This window comes from Marmota monax, unplaced genomic scaffold (genome assembly GCF_021218885.2).
Source record: "Marmota monax isolate L192 unplaced genomic scaffold, Marmota_monax_Labrador192_F-V1.1 WCK01_AAM20220418_F8-fsc00090, whole genome shotgun sequence".
In the NCBI taxonomy this organism is placed as follows: Eukaryota; Metazoa; Chordata; class Mammalia; order Rodentia; family Sciuridae; genus Marmota; species Marmota monax.
In genome coordinates, this window is record NW_026695219.1 from 6037126 (window position 1) to 6064748 (window position 27623).

Below are 27623 nucleotides of genomic sequence, written 5' to 3' on the forward strand. Positions count from 1 at the left end.
TACAAATGAAAAACAATAATTCATACCTTTTGTTGTTACAAGAATATGTTAATATGTGTAGAAAGTACCTGAAACATAATAAGCACCCAACAGTTTATGCTTATGTTTACCTATTTGACTTTCATGACATCTCTTTACCTAAACAAAGTGTTGGTCTTACTTTTTTATGTTTTAAAAAAAGAGAGAAATAAATAGTGAAGAATGTCATTTTTTTTTTTGCAGGTCATATCTGAGAGATAAACCACCTAAAAACTTGGTAAGAAAATTGTAATTTTTGTCAATGAGTCAAATATATACAATAACTAAAGTACTCTCCTTTTCTAGAAAATAAGCTATAACTGGTCACAATATGGTTGCCCATTGAGACTTGATTCCAGAGAGGAGTTTCAACCTTTCATTCAATTGTAAGTTTATCATTAGAATTTTTAACATATTTTATAATTTCAAAATAGAAGTTTGAAAACAAGACAAATTACTCTTGCATGTAATAATGAACTTTTTTGAGTACTCAGTTCATGAAAGACTTGGTTTTCAGTATTAATTATATGAAGTTGGACAAACGGCTTCTGCATGTTGAGAGAGGTTACAGTTTAGCCACTGTGACATAAGAGGGTAAGAACTGAGAGCCTTCTCAGGCATGCAGACAACCCTCCCTTTATCCTCTCCAAATGTCCCCTGCCTGGATACGGCCTTGTGAAGGTGACATGACTTCTTTTCTCATAAGCTTATAATAAGTGGAACTTTGTAAGGAAAGAATTTTGAGTACTCATATTGAGGAGATCTCAAAAATATTATTGCTAACTTTACTCGTGTGTATGTGTGTGTGTGTGTATGTGTGAACTGAACTCAAGGCATGGTGTATGCTAAGCACATACTCTACCACTTATCTGTAGCCACTGCCCTTGATTTGGTTCTTTTATTCTTGACTTATGACTATAAAAGTTAAACAGACTATTACAAAATTTAAAATACAGAAAAATGTAAGAAGTAAATGACCACGTTTCTAAATGTTCTGTTATTATAAACAAAATTATGTTGAATATTTGTTTATGTACATGGATATTTGGACACTAGTCCAGTTATGCCATTAGGATAAGCTATCAGAAGTGAAGTCCCTGGGTCTAAAACATCAAAAGTCTAGTGACAGCTTTCAGATTTGGAGGACCACTTAGGCCAAAGACAATGTGAATCTCTCAAGGTGGATAGGTGTAGAAGTAATGAATCCGGTGCTCCAATTTAGTTTTGTTATCAGAGATCTCCCCAGTAAGGATCCAGAAGTCCTCTGCTAGCATGTTGCACCCCCATTTCCATCTTCCTGCCCCCAAATTGCCACCCATAGCTCTTCTAAGTTTCTACCCTGTGCTCTTTCTCTCTCACATCATAGTCCTATAATCCGGTCAAAATTCTCTGTACTCTCAGGCTAAACTGTCATCTTCCTTTGTTTGGTTCTCCTAAACATATAATCATACCACTGCTTTTCCTGGGCACCTAAGGCACTCTTTTTCCTACTGAGGCCTGGATTTTGTTCTTGTGTTCTTGCTTACATAATGCTTAATCCCTCAGGAGTAAAAGTTTTAAATCTGGATGTTCTCACCCACCCACTACAGTACACTCTTTGGGTCAGTTCATCACAATTACACACCTATTTTTTACCAAGTACTGTGCCAAGCACCCTTGAAAGGCGTACAGGATTTCTAACCTCAGAATTCAAGAGTCTGATAATTAGACAAACATATGAGTTGGTATGCTAAGCAGAATGATAGAAAGGGATGTGGCATGGGTGTTGGTATTGAAACTCAAAAGAAAAGAATCTAACCCTGCTATTAAGGGAGATGGGTTCTGGAAAATGTTCTAGAAAATTTGCATTTCAGCTGAATCACTGCATCTTAAAGTTAGCTGAGCCAAGGGAGGGAAGAGGAGAAATGGGAAGGGTAATATAAATTCCACTAGGTAAGCCTTTCAAGCAAAAGTGGTATTTTAGGGAAGAAAATTTATTGTTCAACAAGTATGATGCTGTTAGAACATAAAGTGTCAGCATAAGAGGCTGGTGAGCAATTCCAGCAAATTTCTATCAGGATATTTTACAGAATTTGACAATCAGACCCTAAATTTTTTATGAAAAAAACAAAGGGCCTAAAATAGTCAAATATCTTATAGAATTCAAGTTCTAGAAACAGCAGAGTGATTTTATTTAACATAACCTCTGCCCAGTGATAATTACATGCTGTGATGTAATTATGATGGAGGGCAAAAACTGGTAGGGATATTAGCCTTGAAAGAAGATTTTCCTGAGGTTACTTCCCACTTTTTGGCAGGATTGAGAGAATATGGCTTTAACAGAAAGTGACAGTCCTAGTGGACTCAAGAGATAGAAACTGAAGTTTAGGACTGCCAGAGTAGCTATAAATTTAGATGAAAAATCTTAGAAAGGAGAATCATTTCAAGGGAGAAACAAGACTTTTGAACTGTGCATGTATGGGGAATGGCTCTTAGGAACCAAGCACAAAATAACTGTTTGGAGGTAGAGATGATAACAACTGTCTGATGCTGGGAAAGAACTACTAAAGTTTCAAATCCTAACACCTTGGAGTGGGAAACACCTTGGGCTTTCCATTGACAACAGAAGAGCCACACCTGATAATTAAGCCAAGGACAAAATGCTAAGAGTAAAACAAAACAAAACAAAAATTTTAAAGTCCTAACAAGGCTTTAAAGTAAATTTCATTAGGATCAAAGAAATCCACCAGTTAATTTATATTGCTCCCAAAACAGAAATACAACTCTTTAAAGAAAATAATAAAATCCAGCATCTCATGAATAATTTTTAATGTTCTACTCAAAATAAAAAATTACCAATCATCCAAAGAAGCAAAAAAAATGACCCATAATCACTAGAAAAGTCAATAGCAGCAGACCAGAGATGACCCAGACACTGACTGATATTTAGTAGAACAGGACTTTAAAACAGCAATTATAAATATGTTAAAGAATTCAGAGGGAAAGTACAGAGTATGGCCTAACAGATGGGGAATGTCAACAAAAAATTGCTAACTAAAAAAATAAATAAATAAAAGAAACAAATTAGAATGTTAGGATTTAAAAATACAGAATTTGAAATTTAAAAATAAAAGTTTTATAGCAAATTGAGCAAAGCAGGTAAAAATATTGACGAAACTAAAGGGAGCTCAATGGAAATTATTCAAAATGAACCACAGGGGACAAAAGTTTAATTAAGTGCCTCCACAGACTATGGACAATATCAAACAGTTGGCCTTAAATATTTTTAGAAGGAGGAAAATAAGAAAGAATAAATTTTTAAGAAATATTGGCTGAAATTTGCCCAAATCTAGTGGAAAGTATCAGCCCACAGGTCCCAGAAACTCAGTAGACCCCACACAGGGTAATATGAAGACCACACAAAGATACATCAGACAAAATGATGAAAGGTAAAGATAAAATCATTAGAATCTGCTGGAAAGGAAAAAAAGAAAAAAATCATTATATTCAAGAAAACACTGATAAGAAGGATAACCAACTTTTTGTCTAAAATAGGGCCATGTGACAAAAGAATGGCACTTTTAAGTGCTGATGAAAAAAAAGAATTATTAAGTTAACTATCAAGTTAAACATAGAATTACCATATGATCCAACAAATCCACTTTGGAGTATCTAACCCAAGTAATGAAAGACAAGATCTCAAATAGATATTTGTACATCAAAATAGCAGCATTATTGACTCTAGTTAGTTTTATGGAATCAATCCCAAGTGTCCATCAATAGATGAATGGATAAGCAAAATATGATACACAGATAGCCTCTGACCTGTGAGAATTGGACTTAAAATTTTTAACTTTACAATGGTACAAAAGTAATATGCATTCAGTGACTGTACCTCCAATTTTGAATTTCAGTCTTTTCCTACAGTAAAGAAAGCCATTCCATTTTCACTTTCAGTACAGTGATTAATAAATTCCATGAGATATTCAATGCTTTATTATAAAATGGGATTTATTTTGGTGATTTTGCCCAACTGTAAGCTAATGTAAGTGTTCAAAGCACATTCAAGTTAGGCTAGGCTAAGCTATTATGTTCAGTAGATTAGGCATTTTAAATGCATTTATGATATTTTCAACTTATCATAGGTTTATTGGGACATAACATCAAAAGTCGAGGAGGATCTATGTACACACAATAGGATATTATTTGGCATTAAAAGGGAAGAAAATTCTGACATATACTGAAACAAAATCTTTTTTGTTGTTCTTTTTAGATATACATAACAATAAAGAATATTTTGACATACCATACATACAGGGAATATAACTTCCCATTCCTGTGGTTTTATATAATGTGGAGTTAAACAGGTTGTATATTCATATATAAATATAGGAAAGTTATGTTTGATTCATTCTACTGTCTTTCTACTCCCATCCCCTCTCCCTTCCCTTCATTTCCCATGTCTAATCCAGTGAACTTCTACTCTTCCCTCCCCCACAACTCATCGTGTATTAGCATCCCCATATCAGAGAGAACATTCAGCCTTTGATTTGAATGGATTGGCTTATTTCACTTAGCATGATAGTCTCCAGTTCCATCCATTTATCAGCAACTGCCATAATTTCATTTATCTTTATGGTGATGTAATATTCCATATACCACATTTTCTTTATCCATTCATCTGTTGAAGGGCACCTAGTTTAGTTCCATAGCTTGGCTATTGTGAATTGAGCTGCTATAAATATTGACATGGCAGCCTTACATCAATATTTTGCTGATTTTAAGTTCTCTGGTTATATATTGAGGAGTGGGATAACTGGGTCAAATGTTGGTTCCTTTCCAAGTTTTCTGAGGAAACTGCATTCTGCTTTCCAGAGTGGTTGTACCAATTTGCAGTCCCACCAGCAATGTCTGAGTGTAACTTTTTCCCCACATCCTGCCAACATTTATTTTTGGTATGGAAGATTATTAGCGTCTCATTGGGGTAGGGAGTCTGCCCAGAAGAATTGAAACCACCCTAAATCTTAATATCTCTAATAACTAACAAATAATAGAACACAAACACTAGTCCACATGGGTTCTTAACTAGACAAAGAGAAAATAGCTCTAGTGATTTATTTAATGGGGTACATCAAAGGCAGGGATAAAGTTTCAAGGGCGCGGAGTCTTGCTTCCTAATGTCTTGCAGTCAGCAGATTGACATCTCAGCAAGTCACACCCATCTCAGGTGCTGTGTGGGATCTTAGGCAGACCTTGAGGGGGAAGTTCACCTGCATCAGGCAGTCAATTCCTGTGGAGTGCCTCAGGGAGTTCCCAGTCCCAGACTTATCCCCTCAGGAGGCTACTATGCACAAAATAGTCCACACACAGCCCACAGACAGCTTGTAACAATTTATTGTAACTTGTATTCTTGATAATTGCCATTCTGACTCTGTGTAGTAACACCAGAAAATCCCAAAGACATTGTGCTAAGTGAAGTGAGCCAGTCACAAAAGAACAGATACTGTACAATTCCACTCATAGGAGGTATTTAGAGAAGTCAATTCACAGAGACAGAAAATATAATGATGGTTGCCAGGGTTGAGAGATAAGTGGACTAGGGAGTTGATTAATGGGAATTATTTAGTTATTTAGATAAGTGGAATAGGGAGTAATTTAGTTATTTCATTTTGCAAAATGAAAAGTTCTGGAGATGGATGGTGATGATAGTAACACAACAATGTGAATGTACTCAATGTCACTGAACCATACACTTACAAACATTTAAAATGATAAATTTTATGTTATACTTTGCCACAATGCAAAATTTATCTATAGTTAAATATACCATAAACAAAGTAAAAAAGATAAATTGTTAAAGTGTAAATAACATAATAAACCACAGAGGAATGGAGAGAACCCTCCCAAAATCCAAGTTCCTAGATGCCACCTAAGGGTCAACCTTGCAAGCCTGGTTTTCTAAGGCCTGCAAACTTAACTCTTTCAAGAAGATGTTTTTAGTGATAAACAAAATGAAATTTTTAAATAACATACTATTTCACATCCATCAGAATGAAAAAAAAAAAACTAAAATCTTACTCTACTGTGTTTTGCCAGGAATGTAGAACAATAGAAATTCCTCTGTATAGCTGCTTTAAAACATTTGTGTAAGTGTATAAAACTCTTAGATAGCTACTACAGCCACTTTGAAAAGCATTTTGGCAAAAGTGAAAGACATTACATATATAAGACTTTTCATATTTTCACTGTAAATAGATGAAAATTTTTTCATATTAGGGAAAATTTGGAAACAACCTAAAAGCCCATTAATGAAAGAGTAGATGGATAAATTATGTAATTAGTTAGAATTATGAACTAGGAAGCTTGTGAGAGAGGAAAATTAGATGCCGTAGTTCAAGTTAAAAGGTAAAGAGGGAGCTGCTGCTGAGAAAAACAGAAAATAAGAGACTAGAAATTTCAAAGGCTGTACCCCAAAGCCTAATATTGAATGGAGAAGATTAGACATAATGTAATATCATTTGTGTATGTTTTCAAATCCAAAAAGTAATACTACATAAGATTTATGGGTCCCTGCATGTAAGTAAAGCAGAAAACATGGGTAGAAATGAGATGTAATGATTTTTACATTATTTTCTGGTTTTCTGCATATTTGAAATATTTTCATAATTAAAATATGCTATAGGAACAAGGCCCATGAAAAAACTGAGGAAATAGGATCAAAAGCCAAAAATCAAGGTTAAAAGGGGAAAACTCATCCTTTAAGACTTGGGGGGCGGGGGGAAAGAGTAAAAGTGAATGTAAAAACTGACTGTTTTGGAGATAAGAATGCAGGAGTTGAGAAAGATCATGTCCTATAGCCTCAGCTTCCTCACATAACGTAGAAAGGAGAGTCCTCTACAAACTGAGAAAAGGGAGGCATTGAGGAGGGGCCTTGAGGAAGATGTCAAAGGTTACTAAGGTTACTATGAGAAAAGGCACAGTTGAGGTAAATGGGTCCAATCCCCATGGATGCTGACTTTCTAAAGAAGTCATATTATAACACCCAAGGTTTGGTTTAGATGTTGAGTACAAGAGGAAGAAGACATGAGTGAATTTAGGAAGCTGGTCAGAGAGGGGGTCAGATAACCTGAGATCCTGACTGCGTAAGGAGGGGGTGACAAAAGTGTTGGAGGGAACTGCCACTGGAGGCAGGGAGGATTGGGAAACTGGCAGTCTCCAAGAGGTCAAGGACATGTGGATGATGGAAGAAGTTGAGGTTGAGAATAGATGATTGGAGCAGCACTATTTTGGAGTTGCAGTAGCACATTTTTCTAAAGACAACTTATTCGTGTCTCTGCTACTCAAAATAATTGATAGAGCTTTTTGCTTCCAATTCTCCTAGGATAATCAACCAAATATTAGAGGCCAACTACTGTCAGATTAATAAAGCTTAGTGTCCAGATATATTGAATTATAGCAAAACATAGATGCAAACAGAGTATTCAACCAGGTATTCATCAGACATAAATCCAGGTGCTAATTAATTAATTAGCTTTGAGAATCAGTGGAACTGTGACCACTGGGAAATTATTAGTCCACAGGCTAAGAGAGAATGGCTCAGGAACAAGGTTGGGCAGAATTTTACAGATAAAAGGATAATAAATTTACCATTAAATGCTAATAAGATGCGAAACAAGTCCTGGGAATGTGACCCCACTGGGAACATAAATCATTCCAGTTGGATCATACGTCCAGCTTGAAGGATAGAGGTGATTGGGGGTATGCGGTGTAGATTGCTTGGCTCGAATATGAGAGTTCCTGGAAGGTTGTTTTTTTATTGCTAGGTAATCCCTCCAGTGTCAGCAAAGTCCAAGATGTTAACGCATCCAAATACAGAAAATAAAAGACATAGTGAATATAATGGGATATCCACAAAGTTTGTATCTAATGAATGTAAATCAACAGCGAGGTGTCTTCAATACCAAAAGAGGGACTACCGTAGTGGAAAAATTATCAATTGTCAGAAATTATCCCAAACTGTGCATTTCTGAATTTTTCAGGTTATATTAGTATTCTATTTTACACTAATGAACATTAATGAACAGAAACAATGCTTACATTGGCAAGTACTTTTGTCATGTATTCTCAATGAAATAAATAAAACATTATCAAAGATCATTATAAACCCAGAAATTATGGCTCATGCAATGCATCATTATTGCCACTAGATGACACTATAGCTCATTGCTCTTTTGAGAGTTGGCAATTAACATGGTCCAAATCGATTTATTTATTTATTTATTTATTTATTTATTTATTTATTTAATAGACACAATACCTTTATTTTATTCATTTATTTTTATGTGGTGCCAAGGATCAAACCCAGTGCTTAACATGTTCGAGGCAAGAGCTTTATCAATAAGCCATAGCCACAGTCCTTTTTAAATGTAAAATGTGGCTTTGCAACCAGTTCGTAATGTCAAGAACCTCATGATTTTCAGAAGATGAAACAAAAATCCTTCTCCTCAAAAGCTGCTAGAATTAAAGCTTTGCTAATCCTGACCCAACTCTGAAACTACAAAAGTGTGTGTGTGTATGTGTGTGTGTGTGTGTGTGTCCATAGGTTTTTTTTCTGCAAAGAGTCCAGAGCTTAGAGTTTCAGAATTCTCTGTGACCCCCGCCCCCTGACACCAAGAAGTCAAGCACCAATACGCCAGTTCCTAGCTAGTCATGCCTGTTTGAGTACTGACCTTCTGAGTTCATCTCTTTATGTTTTCTCAAAACTAATTAATATGGAAATAAAAAGTAGCTTCTTAGATATCACTTTTTGACACTTAAATTTTTTTCACCCAATTTGTGAGAAGAGGTCAATAACTGCTTCTTATAACCAGGCTTGAATGATAGCCATTTATAGCAGGTCTGAAAGCCAGCCACAACAACTCCAAGATGATTTGGACAGGGAAAAAGGAAACACTGTCAAGGACCTATTATTTTCTGTGAATTGCACAGAACTATCAAATGAGACATTATATCAAAAAGTGGGGCAACACTGCAAGATTCGGTAGCCTAGAAGTAGCGCCTGAGACCAACATCCTAAGTGAAAATTCCACCCAAAGGGTAAGGGGGACAATTTCCTTCAGAAATATGAGCAATAACTGATGGAGAAAGAAGTCATATAACTATTTTTACAGTCACCAGTTCTAGTATGCAAAGGTATGGCTTTATCAATAATTTCACCTTAGCTTTGGTCTTGAGCCCCTATATTTACATGGTAGTAAGGGGGAAAAAAATCTTTGAAAACCATATCTCTTTGAAAGCTCAGAGTCTCAGGAAAATATTCTAAGCCCAGCTGGGCTTATTTACCCAGACCCAGAATTAGGGAAGGCGTATCCTGCTCATGTAGAGCTGTGCTGGTGTCTACTGCTGGTAGAGACTAGCCCCACCTTACCCCTTGCCCATGCTGCTGAGCCTTTGGGACTCAGTCGCATCTTCCAGCTGGTTTCTCCTGGGAAATATGCAAATCTCAGTGCTCATAGTATTTCTGTGATTTCATTCTCTGATGTGTAATAGGCAAATGACAATTTTTTTTAATTAAGTGACCTCAGGGATATTTGCCTTGCTCTCCCCTCCATTCCTCACCTCCCGTCCTAGACAGCAGGTCTCAGCTACCCTTGTCAACATATGGTCCTTACTAAAGCAAAGGGAGCTATGGCTCCAATTTTATATTAATTTATTATTAGGGTTTTTTATCTTGAATAATACCTGTGATTTCATTCATCTGTTAAAATAGACCTATATAGCAGGCACTAGTATTTGACAGATAAGATAAACTGAGGCTTCAAGAGTTTAAGTAACTCTCCCAGGATCACAAAGCTAGTAAGTGATAAAGACAGGATTCAAACTTGTGCCCATTGGACTTGAAAGCCAGGACTCTTAACTCCTCTATTTCACACTAATTATTGTTTTTGTCTTTGATCTTTCTTTTAGATTTGATGATAATGGCTTTATTGAAGATATCCAAGTAAATTTCATATTGTGGGAAATCCATGGCAGGCATGACTATAGTTTTACTAAAACTATGAAGCAGGTATGATATCTTTGAATTTAAACAGGATTTAGCATGTAATTAGACATGTCTTTCTATTTTAAATCCATATGTAAAAGATCAAAAGAAATAGAACCAGGATGCAGTGGGTCAAAAAAATCACTTCTATATTAAATTCATCGACAACTAAAATTTTGTTTATGAAATGTATTGTCATATAAAACACATATAAAGGAGTGAGGAAAAAATGTTTATACAAGAGTGATGCGATTATATATGAATATTTTCTTTTCTCTCCAAACTCTGTTTAATGTTTAATGGATCAAACTTCGGCTGTGGGATGTTCGTCACATTTGTGCTAAATCAAATGGAGAATCTCAGGCTTCAAATTTCTTAACTTCTTTGCATCATTTGCCCCTTCTGACCTTGGTTTCAATGTCTTTCCATCTCCTATCCTCCATGACCAGTTAATCTCAGCCTTCTCTGTGAATTTCCCTTATTTTATCCTTTCAATTTGTAAGAACATGGCAGAGAGGCCTTACAACTCCTACTCACCATACTTTATCTCCCTGAGTGGGTCTTTCTGTCCTTGAAAGTCTCTCATCATGAAGGAACCCCTCCAGAAGTTATCAGCATTGATTCCTAACATTGCCCAGAGATATCAGGCTCAAACAAAACCAGGAATGACTCCTTCCAAACTGGTCTTCTTCTCTACCAAACAGTTTAATAACCAAGAAGTACAACCTGCCTACATGGTTGCCAAGAGAACTGAGCTCCACTTGCCACTTCCCAGAATACTGTAAGAACTTATTGTCTTGCAATATGTAACCAAATAAATCCGTTTAACCACACATTCCTCCTATACTGTTCAACACCCAACATGTCATAACTTCTACCCTACTTCCTCCCCAGAGTCTCATCCTTAAACTACTGTAATCTTCTATTACCTTGGCTCAGAATCCCATTACTCTCTTCCTTCTCAAACCTTTTCATTATACCTTAGGGTTAAGTGCTCTTCCATCCTTCTTCAGTAGAACTTCCTGAGAGAATATCCCTTTGCTCTCTCTTACCCCATATATTTAAATGTGAGGTGTGGAGCTGATGCTCTCCCTAACTCATGGTATCATTGGTTGACCATTATGTTTCCCATTTGTTTGAGGCTCCCACCAACCAGCTGACATCTGTCCTATCCCTGTTTGCTGTTGTCATATACTCAGAACTTGTTTTTCCTCATGCTCTGAAAACAAATATAGTTGACTTCTGAATTCTGTCATCCATCACACAAGGGTATTGCTGGAAAGTTTTCTAAACAGGGACTACACTTCCCAGATCCATTTGCATTTAAATGATGACATAAGAGAGGTTCTCATGACTTAAATATGTGCAGAAATTATGTGTGTTGTTTCCAGATGAAATAATTAAGAAGGAATTCCATTACCTTTGTGTTTCCAATCTTATCTCATAACAGTATGTTACAACAATAATTAAGGATGGGGTAGATCAGAGCATTATAAAAATAATACAGTGGAGGAACTTCAAGGAGCCACTAGCTTTACAAAAAAAAAAAGCTTAGGTTTCCAATTCTCAACTTTGAGGAGTATCACCCAACCATCTAACCAGAGACATCTGCATTGGGCTATGTATAATAAAAAAAATTAAACTTTTAATGTGTAAACTCTGAGGGTTGGGGTTTATTATTGGCAGCACCACAGAGACTACCTTGACTAAGATAGCTCCTCCTACTAAAATAGCACCTAAATTTAAACACTCCAGCCTCTGACTTCAACCCCCAATTCTTTAGCTCTCTCATTGTTATTCCCAATGCTCCTAAGTCTTTTACTTTTTCCTCACATAAACTAGACATAACTGTATTGTACCTTCTGCCTTCCTTTCCCATTTTTCTTCCCTTCTTTTTCTATCCAGTTTGAGCTCCATAATTTAATTCTCCTGCTACTGTCTTGCCAATGCCTATATCTCACTTCCTCAAGAGTTATTCCTGGACATTGTCATAACAACTTAAAATAGCCATCTTTCTGCCTTTTCCTAACCTATATCTGACTGCTGATCACTTACAGGTCTCAAAGATCCATATGTACACTCATGTTATAATGGCACTGTATATAAGCGCCAAAAAGTAAAACCTACCCCCAAATATCCATTAGTTGAAAAGAAGATAAGCAAAATGTAAACTGCACATGCAGTGAAATACTATTCAGCCTTAGAAGGAAGGAAATTCTCACATTATGCTACAAGTTCAATGAATCTTAAAAACATAATGCTAAGTGAAACAAACAGTTACAAAAAGACAAATACCACACATACTACCTGATTTCACTTATACTTAGAGTAGTCAAAAGTTACAAAGACAGAAAGTAAAGTGGTGGTTGCCCAGTGCTACAGGGAGGTGGAAATGAGGACTTATTGTTTAATTAGTATAGAGTTTTATTTTTGCCACTGAACTGTACACTTAAAAATGAAAGCAGTAAGTTCTGTTATGTGTATTTTGCCACAAAATGAAATAATTGGGAAAAAAAATGATTACCATCAGACAGTCTTAGCAATATTTTATGTTGGGAGAAAATGTAGTAACATATTTAAGACACCAAAAGAAAGTAAATTTAGCCAAGGATTTTATATCAAGCAAAAGTGATCTACACTATAAAGGTCACGGACTAAATATAATTAACATGTAAGAAACTCAGGAAATATTATTCCAATTAGCTCTTCCTGAGGAAGTTACTAAATAATAAGCTTCAGATAACCAAAATTACTGTTGATTCAAAGATATTCTAAGAACTAGAGAAAAGTATTAAATACAGAATTACCTGAAAACTAAAACAAAATGAGGAAAGGAAAAATTAACAGGGGAAAAAACGTAGAGAAAGAGTATAGTGTATGATGGATGTACTCTTTGACAACATAGATATGGTATAATTATAAAATATGGTACAGGAGAATTTGAAGAACATGAGCTAGAGAAGAATTAACTGCTTCAATAACTATGATGGTGGAGACAGTATTTGTATTGTTATTCTGAAGCTGTGATGTATGTAATATAAAACAAACCTGTAATTAAGGAATATTTCAATATTCTCATTCCTCACCAAGTGTTTTGGAATGAAAGCAAAGAGATACATATGTAAGATGGAAGAAGTAAAACAAAAATTCTGATTTTGAGCTAAGCACAGTGGTACACATCTGTAATCCCAGCAACTGGAGCGGGGCTGGGGGGTGGGGGGGTGTTGAGGAAGGAAGATTGCAAGTTTGAGGCCAGCCTCAGCAACTTAATTGAGACCCTGTCTCGAAACAAAAAAATAAAAACGACTGGGGATATAGCCCAGTGGTAAAATACTTGTGGGTTCAATCCCTAGTACCAAAAACATCTGAATTGAGTTAAATAAAACATAAACCCATAATGTACTGGATATTGATCTGGATATAAATAAAGATATATTGTTAATATAGAGAGATATAAGTATTGTTCTACTCTGACAATTAAAATCCTTAGAAATAATAAGTATCTTTAATATCTAGATTATTGTCTTAATACACTAGAATTGCCATATGATCCAGCAATTTTAGGTATATAAACAAACAAATTGAAAGTAGACTCAAATATTTACATTCCAACATATAAACAGCACTATTCACAATAGCCAAAAAGTAGAAATAATCCAATGCCAACAACAGAAAATGTGACATACACACACACACACACACACACACACATACACACACAAAATGGAATATGGTCTCACCTTTAAAAAAAAAGAGAAAATTTCATATACACTACAATGTAGATGAACCTTAAGAACATCATGCTAAATGAAACAAGCCAGTCATAGAACAGATAATGTATGATCCAATTTGTACAAGGAATTATTTTTTTCTTTTTTAAAATTTGTTTTAATTAGTTACACATGACAGTACAATGACCTTGACATATCATACATTTTGTACAAGGTATTATGAGTAGTCAAAAATCATAGAGACAGAAAATAGAATGGTGGTTGCCAGCCACAGTGGGGAGCAAGGAATGAAGACTTGTTTAAATTGTATAGTTTCAGTTTTGCAAGATGAAAAGAATTCTGGAGCTAGATGATTATAATAACAATATGAATGTACTTAATGCCACTGAATTAAATGCTTAAAAATTGTGAAAATGATAAATGATATATTTTACCACAATAAAATGAAAATTTAATTATTTTGATTAAAAATGTGGTAAAAGACATTTTTAGACAAAAATTGAGAAAATTTGTGATAAACAGACTTGCACCTAGGCTTACATCAGATTTGCACCAGACTTCTACCAGGGTGCTATTCAAAATAAAAATAAGGTTCAGCTCACCGGGAATCTATAACAATTATAATTGAGATGTATAATTTTTATTTACATTTATAATTATATTAATTTAAAACATATAAATAGAAAATTGAGATAACTAGAAATTAACAAGTCCACAAACATCATAGGAAATTTTAACCCAACTCCCTCAGTAACTATTGCAGCATGGGAGACAAAATTTTAAATAGAGGAGATTTGAACAACATGCTTAACAAACTTGGCCTAATAGACTAAAACACTGTACCAACTATTTGAGAATACATATTCTTTCCTAGCACCCACAAATCATTTATAAAAATTAACCATATGTCCTCTTTAAAGTAAATCTCAAGAAATTTAATGAGATTGATATTACAGAGTATATATTCTGACTAGAAATCAATAACAAAAAAATTAGAAATTTCCATACATATGAAATAAACCAGACATCAAAAAATACATGGAAATTTAAAATATCTGGGAGTTAATGATAATGAAAATAGCAAATATCAAAACTCACTGGATTTATCTACAGTCATGTGCAAGGGAAAATGGATAGGCTTATGTGTGTGTATTAGAAATGAAAATCTGAAAAATTAAACAGTCACATCAAGAAGTTAGACAAACATTAGAAAGTTAAGCTCATAAAAAGTAAAAGAAAAAAAATAATGAAGTTAAAAACACAAATTAAGCTGGGCTTGGTGGTACACACCTGTAATCCCAGCAGCTCAGGAGGCTGAGGCAGAAGGATCTTGAGTTCAAAACCAGCCTAAGCAACTTAGCAATGCAGTAGGCAACTCAGTGAAACCCTGTCTCCATATAAAAATATAAAAAGGGCTGCGGATGTAGCTCAGTGGTTAAGCACACCTGGGTTCAATTCCTAGTACCAAAAGAAAAAAAAGGGGAAAATCCCAAATTAATAAAATAGATACAAATATAAGATAAAGTAGTCACAAAGACAAAAATTGATTCTTTAAACAAACTATAAAATTAACTCACCACCGAAAATGGAGAAAAGGTTATAAGTAGCCAATATAAGGAGTAAAATGAAAATTCTACAAATTTTATAAACATTAAAAATGTATTAGAGGTTATTATAAACATTTATGTCAACAAATCTTACAAGAACAAGTAGATAAAATAGACAAATGCCTTAAAAATACAACCTACTAAAATATCTTCTGTTACAAAAAAAAAAAAAAATAGAAAACTCCAAGCCTATAAATCTTTCTGATGAAATCTATCAAACATTTAAGGAAAAATTTCTTCAGTTTTATTTTCAGTGGCATCACAATATATTTTCCAGAGAATGGGAGCTGGAGATGATTTTCCAATTCATTTTGTGAAACCACAAGGAGTTGCTAAGAATCTTAAAATAAGAGAGAATTATGGGTCAGTCTGACTCATAAACACGCATACAAAACACCAAAGCAAAACATTAGTAAATCAAACCCAGAAATATATCAAAGAATAATACATCCAGACTAAATGTTATTTATTTCACAAATGAATGAATGGATGATATATCATTTGAAAATGGATTTGGTATATCAAATTCAATATATTAACAGCATAAAGAAAAAAGGGCATAAGACCATTGTAATATTTGATGAAAAGTTATGCAATTAAGAATCTATTATCTACACATAGCATTATTTTTACAACAAAGCTTATAAAATGAACAATAACTTTCTTAACCTAATAAAATTTAGGTTAAAAAAATTATAGCAGGGCTGGGGTTGTGGCTCAGTGATAGAGCGCTTGCCTCAAATGTGTGAGGCACTGGGTTCAATTCTCAGCACCTCATATAAATAAAAAATAAAGGTCCATCAACAACTAAAATGAATAAAATAAATAAATTTTTTTAAAAAATATAACAAACATTATATTAATGGTGAAAATGAAATGCCTCCCTCTGAAATCAGGAATGAAACAAGGGTGGCTATGCCACCATTTTTATATAACATTGTTCCTGGAAATCTTTGTAATATGGTAAAGGATAAGCAGCAAAAAATAAATAAAAGTTATAAGAATTGGAAAGGAGGGAGAAAACTGTCATATTCACAGGTAGCACAGAGGTTCATGTAAAACACTCAGAATTAACAAGTGAGTTTAAGAAATTCTTTCAACTCAAGGTCAGAATACTAAAGTCAGTTGTTCCTTTGTACATCAGCAAGCAAGTACATAATGAAAGTTTTTAAAAACATAAAATTTTCAGTGGCATCACACTATATTAGATACTTAGGAATAAATTGACAATGAAAACTTTAAAATATCCATATATATGACATCTTTTGACAGAGTGGTTGTTTAAATGAAGCACAGACATGGAAGACAATGACAGAGCTTAACAAGGACGTCCCATTAGAAGATGTGTGGGGACCAGAGGTAAGAAAAACATCTATCTGGAATCACAAATTTGCCCTTAACAAAATCTTTGTGGAAACACTTTGGATTTTAATTTGCTTTGAATCTATTTTTCTCTTATTTTAAAAACACTCTGATTTGTTTTATCTTCTGTCGATTCTGTATTGCATGCCTATAATCCCAGCTACTTGGGAGGCTGAGGCAGGAGGATTGTGAGTTCAAAGCCAGCTTCAGCAAAAGCGAGGCACAAAGCAACTCAGTGAGACTCTGTCTCAAATAAAATACAAAACAGGGCTGGGGATGTGGCTCAGTGGTCTGGTGCCCCTGCATTCAATCCCCGGTACCCACCCCCCAAAAAAAGACAACCTACCTCCTTTACCTGTCTCCCACCACCACTGCCATGCTGGGGATCAGTTATTTTTTTATTTAAAAATCAAGTAGTCAACAAGGACTTACTTGGATACCCTACTGAAATCAATCCCATGACAGCCTATGTTTCCCTTCCCTATTTTCTTTAATATGATGAACATTTACAACTCTCTGACACATTTGTCAAGTTGAGGCTCAGATCCAAGAGGGAAGGTTTGGAACTCCCACAGCTGAAAGAAGATACAAGGTACCGTTGGGATAGCAGACATGCTTTATTCAGAGACAGCAGCATCCCCTACCAGCTCCCATTCCCCTGAGCCATTTCCATAGGCCTCTTTTAATATGCAGGCCAGACAAAGAAGGCACATTGCCAATAGGTTACAAAAGTACTCACAAGCAAATGTTTATGTCCTTGACTATGTACTAAAACACAGCCTTCCAGAAGTGAGGGCCATCTTGGGCCTGCCATATAATACACCCATTTAATATTCCTTGCCATACAATCTATATGTGTATGTCTTTTGCAATTATCTCTTAGAAAGTAGAACCCTGCTTCCTATAGGACACAACAAAAATATGAGCTGCACTTAGAAATACTAACAAACATTACCAGTTTCATCCCATATTGAGGTGACAATGCAAGTCTTTCCCAGGCACATCCAACCATCAAGTGACATAGTCTGGACTCACCAGGGTACTCTGGCAATAGAACTCATAGGCATTTTAATGCATACCCAGCAGGCAGAGATGTGTGCTATTCTGGCGTAGGCATGTGTCCAGTTCCCAATAGTATTGGCAAGAACATACCTATGGACAAAAGGACAAAGTTACAAGTACTAATATAGATAAATCATGTCCTTCAGGGAGAATTCATGCCAGCTTTGAGTTCCAGGAAAGCACAAATGCTGCCTGAGGTGGCTTTGCTGGGCAGGTGGTACCACACTCATACAGCTTTGTCCTGAACTTCAACAGGTTCTATGTGCACCAGCACTGGGGAATCCTTAATTGGCCAGAGGAAAATTTTTTTAAATGCCCTTTAAAATCTATGTCTCATCTGTGGGACCTGGCCAAGTCATATATGCGGGGCAGGGGGCATTCACTAATCACCCATGGTGTCACAAGATCACACCCAACCCCTTTTCCTATGGGGCCAACAGGGCTATCCAACAAAGTGGGGGAGCTTTATTGTCCAGGACCATATCCAATTCACAATTTACCCCCTATTCAATCCAATGGGAGCAGGTAAAAGAACACCCCCTGCCTCCCAAACCCAGGCTTAAGTATAACATCCTTTGTTGTCACCTGGACCTGTATTAGGGTCACTGTGTGGTATAAACAAAGCCTCCACAGGATTGGTCCCCCTCATCAGGGATGCTCATTCAGAGCTCACACAATTGTGAAGAGAGACTATACCTGCCCCTTCATAAAAGGTGGGTTGACTGAACTCCTATGTCCTCGCTTAAGCAGGCAATCATGTCTTTCTATCATGCTTCAGTCTGTGGGTGATGTGGGACAAGAAGCTTCCATTAAATCTGTAACTGAGTGGCCCATTACTTTATATCCTGACCCATGAAATGGGTACCTTGATCATTTCTATTGTGATAGGCCAGTCTTACAAGGCCATTAACATTGTCGGGACACAAATCATAGTAAGCTAATTCATTTGGCTACTAAGTCAGGCAAGCAACAAGCCCGTGGCTAAACCAACTGCTGTCAAGGCAAACATGGCCTCCTCTGACTTCAATAAATGGCTGATGTAGTCAGCCTGCCGTCATGTCAAGGAGACGCATCCATGCATTACTGGGCCATTTGCAGCTCCAAAGCATCAAGGGTGTGGATGTTCCTAAGCACAAACCACATGCCTGGCAAGCCTCCACCAGAGCATTCCACATTAAAGGCAGGCCCCATTGTTTGACTACCTTCCACATGTTTATCACATCTGCATGCTGTAAGTGGTGGTACAACCAAGCCACTAGGTCAATGGGAAGTACCCATTCTAACCACTGTACTCTAGCTAAAACATGTGCTTCATCATTCCCCAGGATAGTTAGGGGGCCAATAACATGCTCTATAGCCCCTGTGTGTTCCTGAGGGCCTAGATCCCAGAGCTCTCATCATAGAACTTGCCCCCAGTACACAGCACAGCTGTTAGTACCTATCACTATGGGGGATACTTCATTTGTTACCATCATCCAGACAGAATGTAGCAAAGCTCACTGGCTATTTTGTCCTGTACTGGTATTAAACCAGATAGTATCTGTCTTTGGCTCCACAGCCACCATTGCCCACAAGACAGTTTTCCATGGCTGGAGCTATCAGTGTACTGACCACTAGACAGGATAGGTGCCTTACCTCCAAATTATGGAGGTTTCTGGTTCTACCTAAGTGACAGGCCCTAGCACCTCTTGAAGTCTTTTGTTCCTGCTGGCTCCTAGCATATCTGGGCTCTCTTGGCCCCTCTAAATGACTCTTTGGCATTTACTGTTTTATAACCTCTGCTGCAAGGAGAATTTCTAACCTCCCATTTTTAAGGCACTACACATAATGTGCCTAAATCTCACAGGCATAGTAACAAAGCAGCCAGGGGTTCTCCTTATTTCTGCCCAAATTATTTTCCTAAGTCCACCAACTCTGCTTGACAGGCAGAAATACGGTGAACTTGGTTACCTGGGCCAGCCCTACCAGTGGCTGCCCATGGGAGCCATTGGCTGCTGTTGTTTTCATTTTATGCATTACCACAGACTGTGCTTGCAGGTGTTAGGCCCCCTCCTCCTCGTCTTCTTAGTCTTCTTACTCAGTCAGTATGAGGAAAGCTGAGGGGTATTTTCAAAGTACTGAGATCCTCCTCCAGGGACCACACTGCAGTTTTCAAGGCCTCTTCTTTATCTTGTAGCTCCCTACTTTTGGCAGTCTCTCATAAAGCTGCATAAGTTTTTGCTTTCAGAGTTATAAGAAACATCCATGGCCCCAGCAGTCATCTATGTGGCTCCTTAGGCCATTTCTCCATCCAGTCTGCACCACCACTGCCACCTTTCTCCTTGGCCAGGGGCCAGATCTTGGGCTCCACCAGTCCATTTACAGCCCACTCTGCTGGGTCCATGTTCATCACAGGGCAATCAGAAAAACTTAATCCACTTGTCTTCTGATTGCTTGCTTATAGACAAGAGCTTACTGCTTGTAAAACCTTCTCTATGCTCACAGGGAACCCGTCCACCATATCCCAATTCTCCACAGGACTCCATACTAATAGGACTGTGGCAACCAAGTGCTACACGCTGTTCAGGAGCCACAGGTTCCTCTGTCTGAGAGAGTTGATGCATCTCTCACCAGCAGAAGATCCTGCTGACTATGCCAGTTGTCTGGTTGAGGCTCAGACCTGAAAAGGAAAGTCTGGGGCTCCAGCAGTTGAAAAAGGAGTCTAGGCACAGTTGGGTTGATAGACATGCTTATTCAGAGGTGCCTCTAGTCAACATCCCATCCCCAGCCATTCCAAAAGCCTTTTTCATGTGCAGGCCAGACAAAGAAGGCATAACAGTTTACATAAGTGAGCACCTGCTCACAAGCAAATGTGTATGACCTTGAGTACATATGCTGAATCAGAGTATTCATGACCTTGGCTACATACTAAAAACAGCCTGCAGGAAGCCTCAGCGAGGGATCCTATAGCCATCTTGGACCTGCCCTACAACATTATACAGCCTACTTTTGTATCTTACTATCTGGCTCCCCAACAAGAAAGTTAGCCCCAAGAAGGAAAGGAATTTTGTTTACACTGTTGTATCTCAGCATCTATCCCATTACAGGTGCTCAATACATATTTATAAATCTAATGAATTAACTATAGATCATTTTCTCGTGCAAAGATTTCATTCTACTCAAATATCATAAGCAACTAAACTAGTAATGGAACCAATTCAAACAAAACTTATCCTCCTGACTTTTGATTGAAAGGTTTCCAGAGGTATGAAACTGATGGATGTAAATGATACTTTCTCTATCCTCAAAATTCTCACAATGGGCACCTAAACATTCTAAGATTTTGTGAAAATAGCATACTCCACGGAAGCAATGAGCCAGCTGGGTAATTAACAGTCATGGAGTTTGCCTCAATCAGCATGAAATGGTGCTTGGCTCTCAAACTTTAGTATATATCAGAATCATCCGGAGGACTTATTAAAGTAGATTGCTTGGTCCCACCTCCAGATTTTCTGATTCAGCAGTAGGAGGTGGGTCCCAAATTATTTGCATTTCTAACAAGTTCCCAGGTGATACCAATGTTCTGGGAACTAATTAAAGAAAACATTGAAATAGTTTACAATTTAGAAAGATTTTGGAGGGCCCAGTCCAGGCCCTAAATGTTCAGTTCTGCTGTGTGAAAAACAAAGTTCACCTCAAAAAGGATGGATTCAGTGTGTGTATGTGTGTGTACGTGTGTATGTGTGTGTACGTGTGTGTATGTGTGTGTGTGTGTGTGTGTGTATTACAGAAAGCAGGTACATGCAAAGACTAGTTACATGCTGGTGAACAAGGCTACTCTAACTGAAGGGTATCACTGTATATTAACTCAACAGGGCGATCAGGGGTGCTTTTTCCTTAAATGTATGCCTAAAATGAAATAGAGAACCTTATAATTTTTGAGGCTTCACTGACTGCTACACAGTCCTGCTTCTGCAAGAATAGATGACACTTGCATAAAATAGCCCTACGGATTGCGAATTCTCAGAGGAGAATGAAATGGGTTTGCAAACTGAGACCTATAAACAAAAATGTCATTTTCACAGATTCTTCCAAGTTAATGTTGGAGATTAAGAAGTAAAGGGAGAAAATAGGTTCAGAGTTGCTGGCTACAAATATATAATACAGGATGGATCTTGAGTTTTGACCATGGCTGAAAATAATAGACTGAGAAGTCATTGGCTAGAAATGGAGTGCAATTCACAAGACAATGAGACATTGATTAAGTGAGATTTCAAATGAAAAAGAAGGGGGAAATGACAATAACTTGGAGCAAGAAGAATCTAATAATATAATGGGCATATCAGGTGTGACACAAAAAAGAGTAGTAGGTATCAGTATCCCATTATTAAATAACACAGTAGGGAATTAGAAACCGTATAGACTCTGAGATGTCTATATACAAAAAAAAAAAAACGTGTAATGATACAAGGTAAGTTAAGTCCTTATCAGCAATGCTTAGTTAGGATTATGTATGTCTAGTTCATGAACTTAATTTAGCAAGGGTCACATATTCTTTCAGTAATGTTCATGGGTTCCTATTTTGACCAAATTGGTAAAACAAGAAGTTTGATAGTCTAATGTTGACTCAGAAGAACCCTTCATCAAAAAACATAAGCTGTTTTGTATTTTTGCAGTTAATAGACATCAGAAAATAATGAGACCTTCACTTATTTTTCATTAATCTATACCCAACATTATTTTATAAATGCGCTAGAGATTGCAATGGTAGAAATGTAGACAAAGGTAAGAAATGGTAAAAGATGTATTTTTTTAAATAATTATCTTTGCATTTTATCAAGACATAATAATACTTCATTAAATTGAACAAAATTAAGAATTTTAGCAGTGACACTTAGGATTAAAATAATTATAAAATGACCCACCTATATAAAAGAAAGTGACTTGCTAGGAAGGGAAGCAGAGGAATTTTCAGTGTGATTGCAATACCCACCTTTAAAAAGGAATTCACAAACCAGAGGGTAAATACATAAGTGTATGAAAAGAGGGAGTTATACAAGGGATTGTTGTAAATACCAGAGAATCATAGTCTATGTTCCTAGCTACCTTCAAAACTTAGCAGAGTTAAAAATAGAATATTATATCCACAATATCATTGTATGGATGAATGTCAAAATGTAGGCAAAATAAGAAAAGAATAAGAAATAAATGCCACCAGGTAAATCCAGTAAGTGTTACTTATTCAAAGTTTATAATAAGAATATATGATAAAATAACATGACCCAGGATAGATGAAAGTGCAAACTTTCTGACCCCAAAAGATTTACGAGGCACATGGTTGTTCTCTGAATGAGAATCATCTCAGTTCTTGTAGAAACACAGCAGTCTTTCTTTGGGTGCAATCTTTTTTTTTTTTTAAAGAGAGAGAGAGAGAGAATTTCAATATTTATTTTTCAGTTTTCGGCGGACACAACATCTTTGTTTGTATGTGGTGCTGAGGATCGAACCCAGGCCTCAAGCATGCCAGGCAAGCGCGCTACCGCTTGAGCCACATCCCCAGCCCTGGGTGCAATCTTAAGTACATAAAAGGCTGGAACCATTTCGCATATAAGCTAGTCTGTAATAGCAGTTACCTGCTGCTATTCACCCATCTTCATGGCAAACCCATAGATTGACACCCTTTTCAATCTTTATCTAAACCTTAGAACAATTAATCATGATTTATACCCATTGAGGCTCCTGATTCTAGGGTCCCACACCCAAATCTGTTCTTTCATCAAAGTAAAGATTCACTAGCTTATTTGCAGCATCCCTTCAAAAATTCCTCCCTGGGTGGTTAGTTCTGGTAATTGGTATTCCAGGCACTCAGTGACAATTAACTCCTCACCCCAGCTCAGCACAGGTTGTTCAGGCTGTGTTCTCAGAGCTTCTGCAGCTCACACTACCCTGTGCAGAAGCCAACTCGTAGAGTCTGCTTCCTTAGTGTTTCCTTCCAGGAAAAATTACCACCAGACAGGGTGGGTTATGGCACAAAACATTTGGATTCTTTACAGTGGCTCTTAGCTAAAACCAGACAATATATAACAGATCTGTTTTATCCAAAAATTTCTTGACAGTATAGCTCAATACAACTCTCTTGTGCACAACCTGGTTCTGTTCCCCTTGTGATCTCATCCTTTGTTTATCATGCAAATATCTTCCAAGATTTTCCCAGACCTTTCTCAAAGTGGAATTAGAACATATGCGTTCTCTGCCCCTGATTGCTGTTTGTTTCATCTGATCTTTCATATCACAATGTCATAAACATGAAGAGGGAAACTACAGCCAAGACAACCAGCCAGTGGTATATGCACAGCTGAGCATCAGCTGGACCTTCTGCTCCATTTAATCAAACTGTTCTTGGCTCAATTCATACTTGTCATTACTGGAATATAAATGGTAAGCAATCTTCTCAACATCACCCTGATAGCCTGTGCGTTTACTTTTAACTCAGTGACTTAACCCATTGCATTCTTGCATGAAATGCATTTTAGTCTCAAATTTCATTTCTTCAAACAATTCTTTCAACCTGGTTAGGGCACTTCCACTGGGATGAATTACCTCTAAACATTACTCCCATTGCATCTCCTCATTTTTAATTCAAATTCCTGTGCTACCCCATTCCAGCGAAGTCCTAGGGGTAAGAATATGTGCCTGTCAGCTTCTATAATGAAAGGTAAGGACTTGGAATTACCCTCCCACTCTAGTGACATCCAAAAGGAATCAATGTTCTATTGATAATGACTGTGGGCAGACAAAAGCAGGGGGGGGGGGTGCAAATATCCATAAATGCTACTCTCAGGAAGAGGTGATGCTAGAATTCTCATTTAATTAAAGTTGTACTGTTAAATTAGCTGCAGACCTTGATAAACAATTTTATTTCCTTGAAAAAAAATGAAGAATAATTGATTATCAGAATGGAGGTATCAATAAGTAGGATAAAGTATCCATATCCTCATAGTTTCATGATATCCAGGGAAGTAAGAATAGACATAATTAGAATTGTACCTCACACTTGAATAAAGCAGTTTCCTTTTTTTTTTTTTCTGAGAAAACTCTCCAGGAGGCATAGTTGATAGAAACGTCTCCAGAGAAACTAGGGCATGGTTGCCTAGCATACCAAATAGCCATGAACAAATAGCACTCACAGAAAGTTTCTGAGTGGATGGATAGAGCCAACCTAAGACACCTATTATTAGAGGTCATTCAACCTAAGTCCAGAGAAAGAGGTTGCAGGCACAGACTGCAGACCTAGCTCTTGAATATTTAAAAACAAAATAAAACACTTTAACAGCATTTCAAATTAAGGATCAACAAATATGCCACCTACTGTGTGCCAGCCTGGAGATAAAGCAGTAAGTTTCACTCCAGAGCTTATCATTAACACCATCTAATCATAACATGGAGTTGCCATGGGGAAGTTCTTTTGAGACTGTGTAAGAGCTGACTGATCAGTTGACTGGGAAATTATTCATTGAAGAGAAATACTTTAAGAAGAGTAGAAAAAAGAAAAAAGAAAAAGACCATTCTCTTAGTACATTTTGTGCTGTTATAACTGAGTAATTAATATAAAGAAACATTTATTGGCTCACACTTCTGAAGACTGGGAGGTCGAAGGGCATAGCATTAACATCCTGCAAGGGCTTTCTTATAGCATCAAAGGTGGAAGGTTCAGGGTGAGGGGGCAAAGAAGATGTCAAGGTCAAGAAAGACAGTGAGCAAGAGGCATCCAAACTAATTCTTATAAAAGGAATCCACTACCAGGATAACAAAACCACTCCCAACGTAATTACATTAATCCATTCATGAGCCAGGTACCCCCATGACCCAAACACCTCCCATTATCCCTACCTCCCAATACCTTTGCATTAGAAGATCAGGTTTCCAACTTTGGGATACATATTCAAACTAATATATTCTTGTTTCCTTCAAACAAGAAGTTTCCAGAGAGCAGGAGTGGTAGAAGAGAAGAACTTTATGTAGGTTTAAAAGCACACGGGACCCAAAGGGATTCAGAAGCAGTCAGACGCGGGTGGTGGATGCCTGTAATCTCAGCTACTCAGAAGGCTTAGGCTGGAGGATGGCAAATTTGAGGCCAGCTTAGGCAAATTGGCAAAATAAAATTTAAGAAAACAAGGGCTGGGAGTATAGCTCAGAGGTAGAGCATAGCCTAGCGTGCATGAGGCACTAGGTATAATCCCTAGCACCATAAAATAAAACAAAACAAAAAGAATGCAGAAACAAGGATATACATTATAGGTTGTTTCATGTGTGCTTTGAAAAGTGAAGCCAGGAATGGGGGTGGGGGGAGTACTGTTTTTAGTGTCTATCTTGAGACACACATACCCCCACCCAGAGAGAGACACTAATAATAATGGGAATAAATAGAAGTCCCAAAGGAGGATAAGAACCCAAGGATGTAACAACTCCACTATTGTGTCTTTGCAAATTAGTTTCTATCCCAAATTAGAATCTTTGGAGGATTTTATGCTTTGTTGATTTATTTGTACTTTTAAATACAAAATAATTATAGCATTTGCTCTTACTAAGTTTCCCTTTTCACAACTTTTTCCCAATGTAGCCTCTAAAAATGCTACAGAGCATTGCAATGGTAGAATAGAAGAGACTAGCCATTACACCTCTAAATAATTATTCAAGATAAATATATTAGAATATAATTTTGTTCGTTAAAGTCAGAAAAATGTTCTTAGGATTTTTGTCTTTGTATCTTGTTCAGAACTATAGGACCTGTTTTTCTTATGCTGTTGGAAAACCAGGAGACTTAAGTCAACCATATGAGATTATCAACAGTTCTAATAATAATCACATATATTGGCCCATGGGCCACTCTGGAATGTATATATTTCGTGTGAAGATCCTGGACCCAAACTACAGGTGAATATAAATGTTTTATTGCAATAGTTTTAGTATTGGTTCCTCAAAATTAATTTTTTGTTTTCTTGATTTAATTTGATGCCATCTACAGATTCAATTGTTGTTATTCTTGCTAGTTCTATATTTGCCTTTTCATTTTGTAGCAATCTCATTCAACATCCTAGGTAGGAGATTTTATGTTAAACGTTAACTAAATCACTCCATTTAGAATTACATTCAGGGGGCTGGGATTATGGCTCAGTGTTAGCGCACTTGCCTAGCATGAGTGAGGCCCTGAGTTCGATTCTCAGCATCACATATAAATAAATAAAGGTCCATCAATAACTGATAACAATGTTTAAAATAAAATAAAATTACATTCTGAGTACTTTACTGTGTCTCACTGCCACAATAGATCCAAACATAAGATAAATGCAAACCTAGCCTTCAAGGTGTTAATACTTAGGCTGCTTAGGGAAGCAAGTGTGAGTGTACCCATGCAAACCAAATGAGGTGAAATCAGAGAAAATTCATGAGAAATTTTCTAATATAATCATTTGTATTGTTAACAGGCATAATAGTAATTCAGAAATGGGAAAAATTAACGTTATTTTGAGCAGTAAAAGAAAAGTTTCTGGTGGACATGGAACAGGTTTTGGATAAGTAGCCCTTATCCAAATTGCTTGGGACCAGAAGTGTTTCATATTTCTAGTTTTTTGGGGTTTTTTTGCTTTTTTTTTTTTTTCAGAAAATCTTAGTGATAACACCCAAGTTTAACTAGGAAAGTAACTTATATTTCACATATACCTCTGCACATAAGCTGAACTATAATTTTATACAATGCTTGTATTGGGCCAGTGTTAGATTTTTGTTTTGTTTTGTTTTTTGTTATTGTTGTTGTTGTTGTTGTTAGTTTTGTTTTAATGAATA

At 36.7% G+C, this 27623-nt stretch overlaps 1 protein-coding gene across 1 annotated transcript in view; it reads left to right on the forward strand.

Annotated features, from left to right (window-relative positions):
• Catspere (catsper channel auxiliary subunit epsilon) overlaps nt 1-27623 on the forward strand; it is a 159938-nt gene that overhangs the window by 121275 nt on the left and 11040 nt on the right. The window contains exons 16-20 of the mRNA XM_046432499.1: nt 223-256; nt 325-404; nt 9964-10063; nt 16650-16736; nt 26557-26714. Coding sequence (XP_046288455.1) covers nt 223-256; nt 325-404; nt 9964-10063; nt 16650-16736; nt 26557-26714 — 459 coding nt within the window. The remainder of the gene's footprint in view (nt 1-222; nt 257-324; nt 405-9963; nt 10064-16649; nt 16737-26556; nt 26715-27623) is intronic.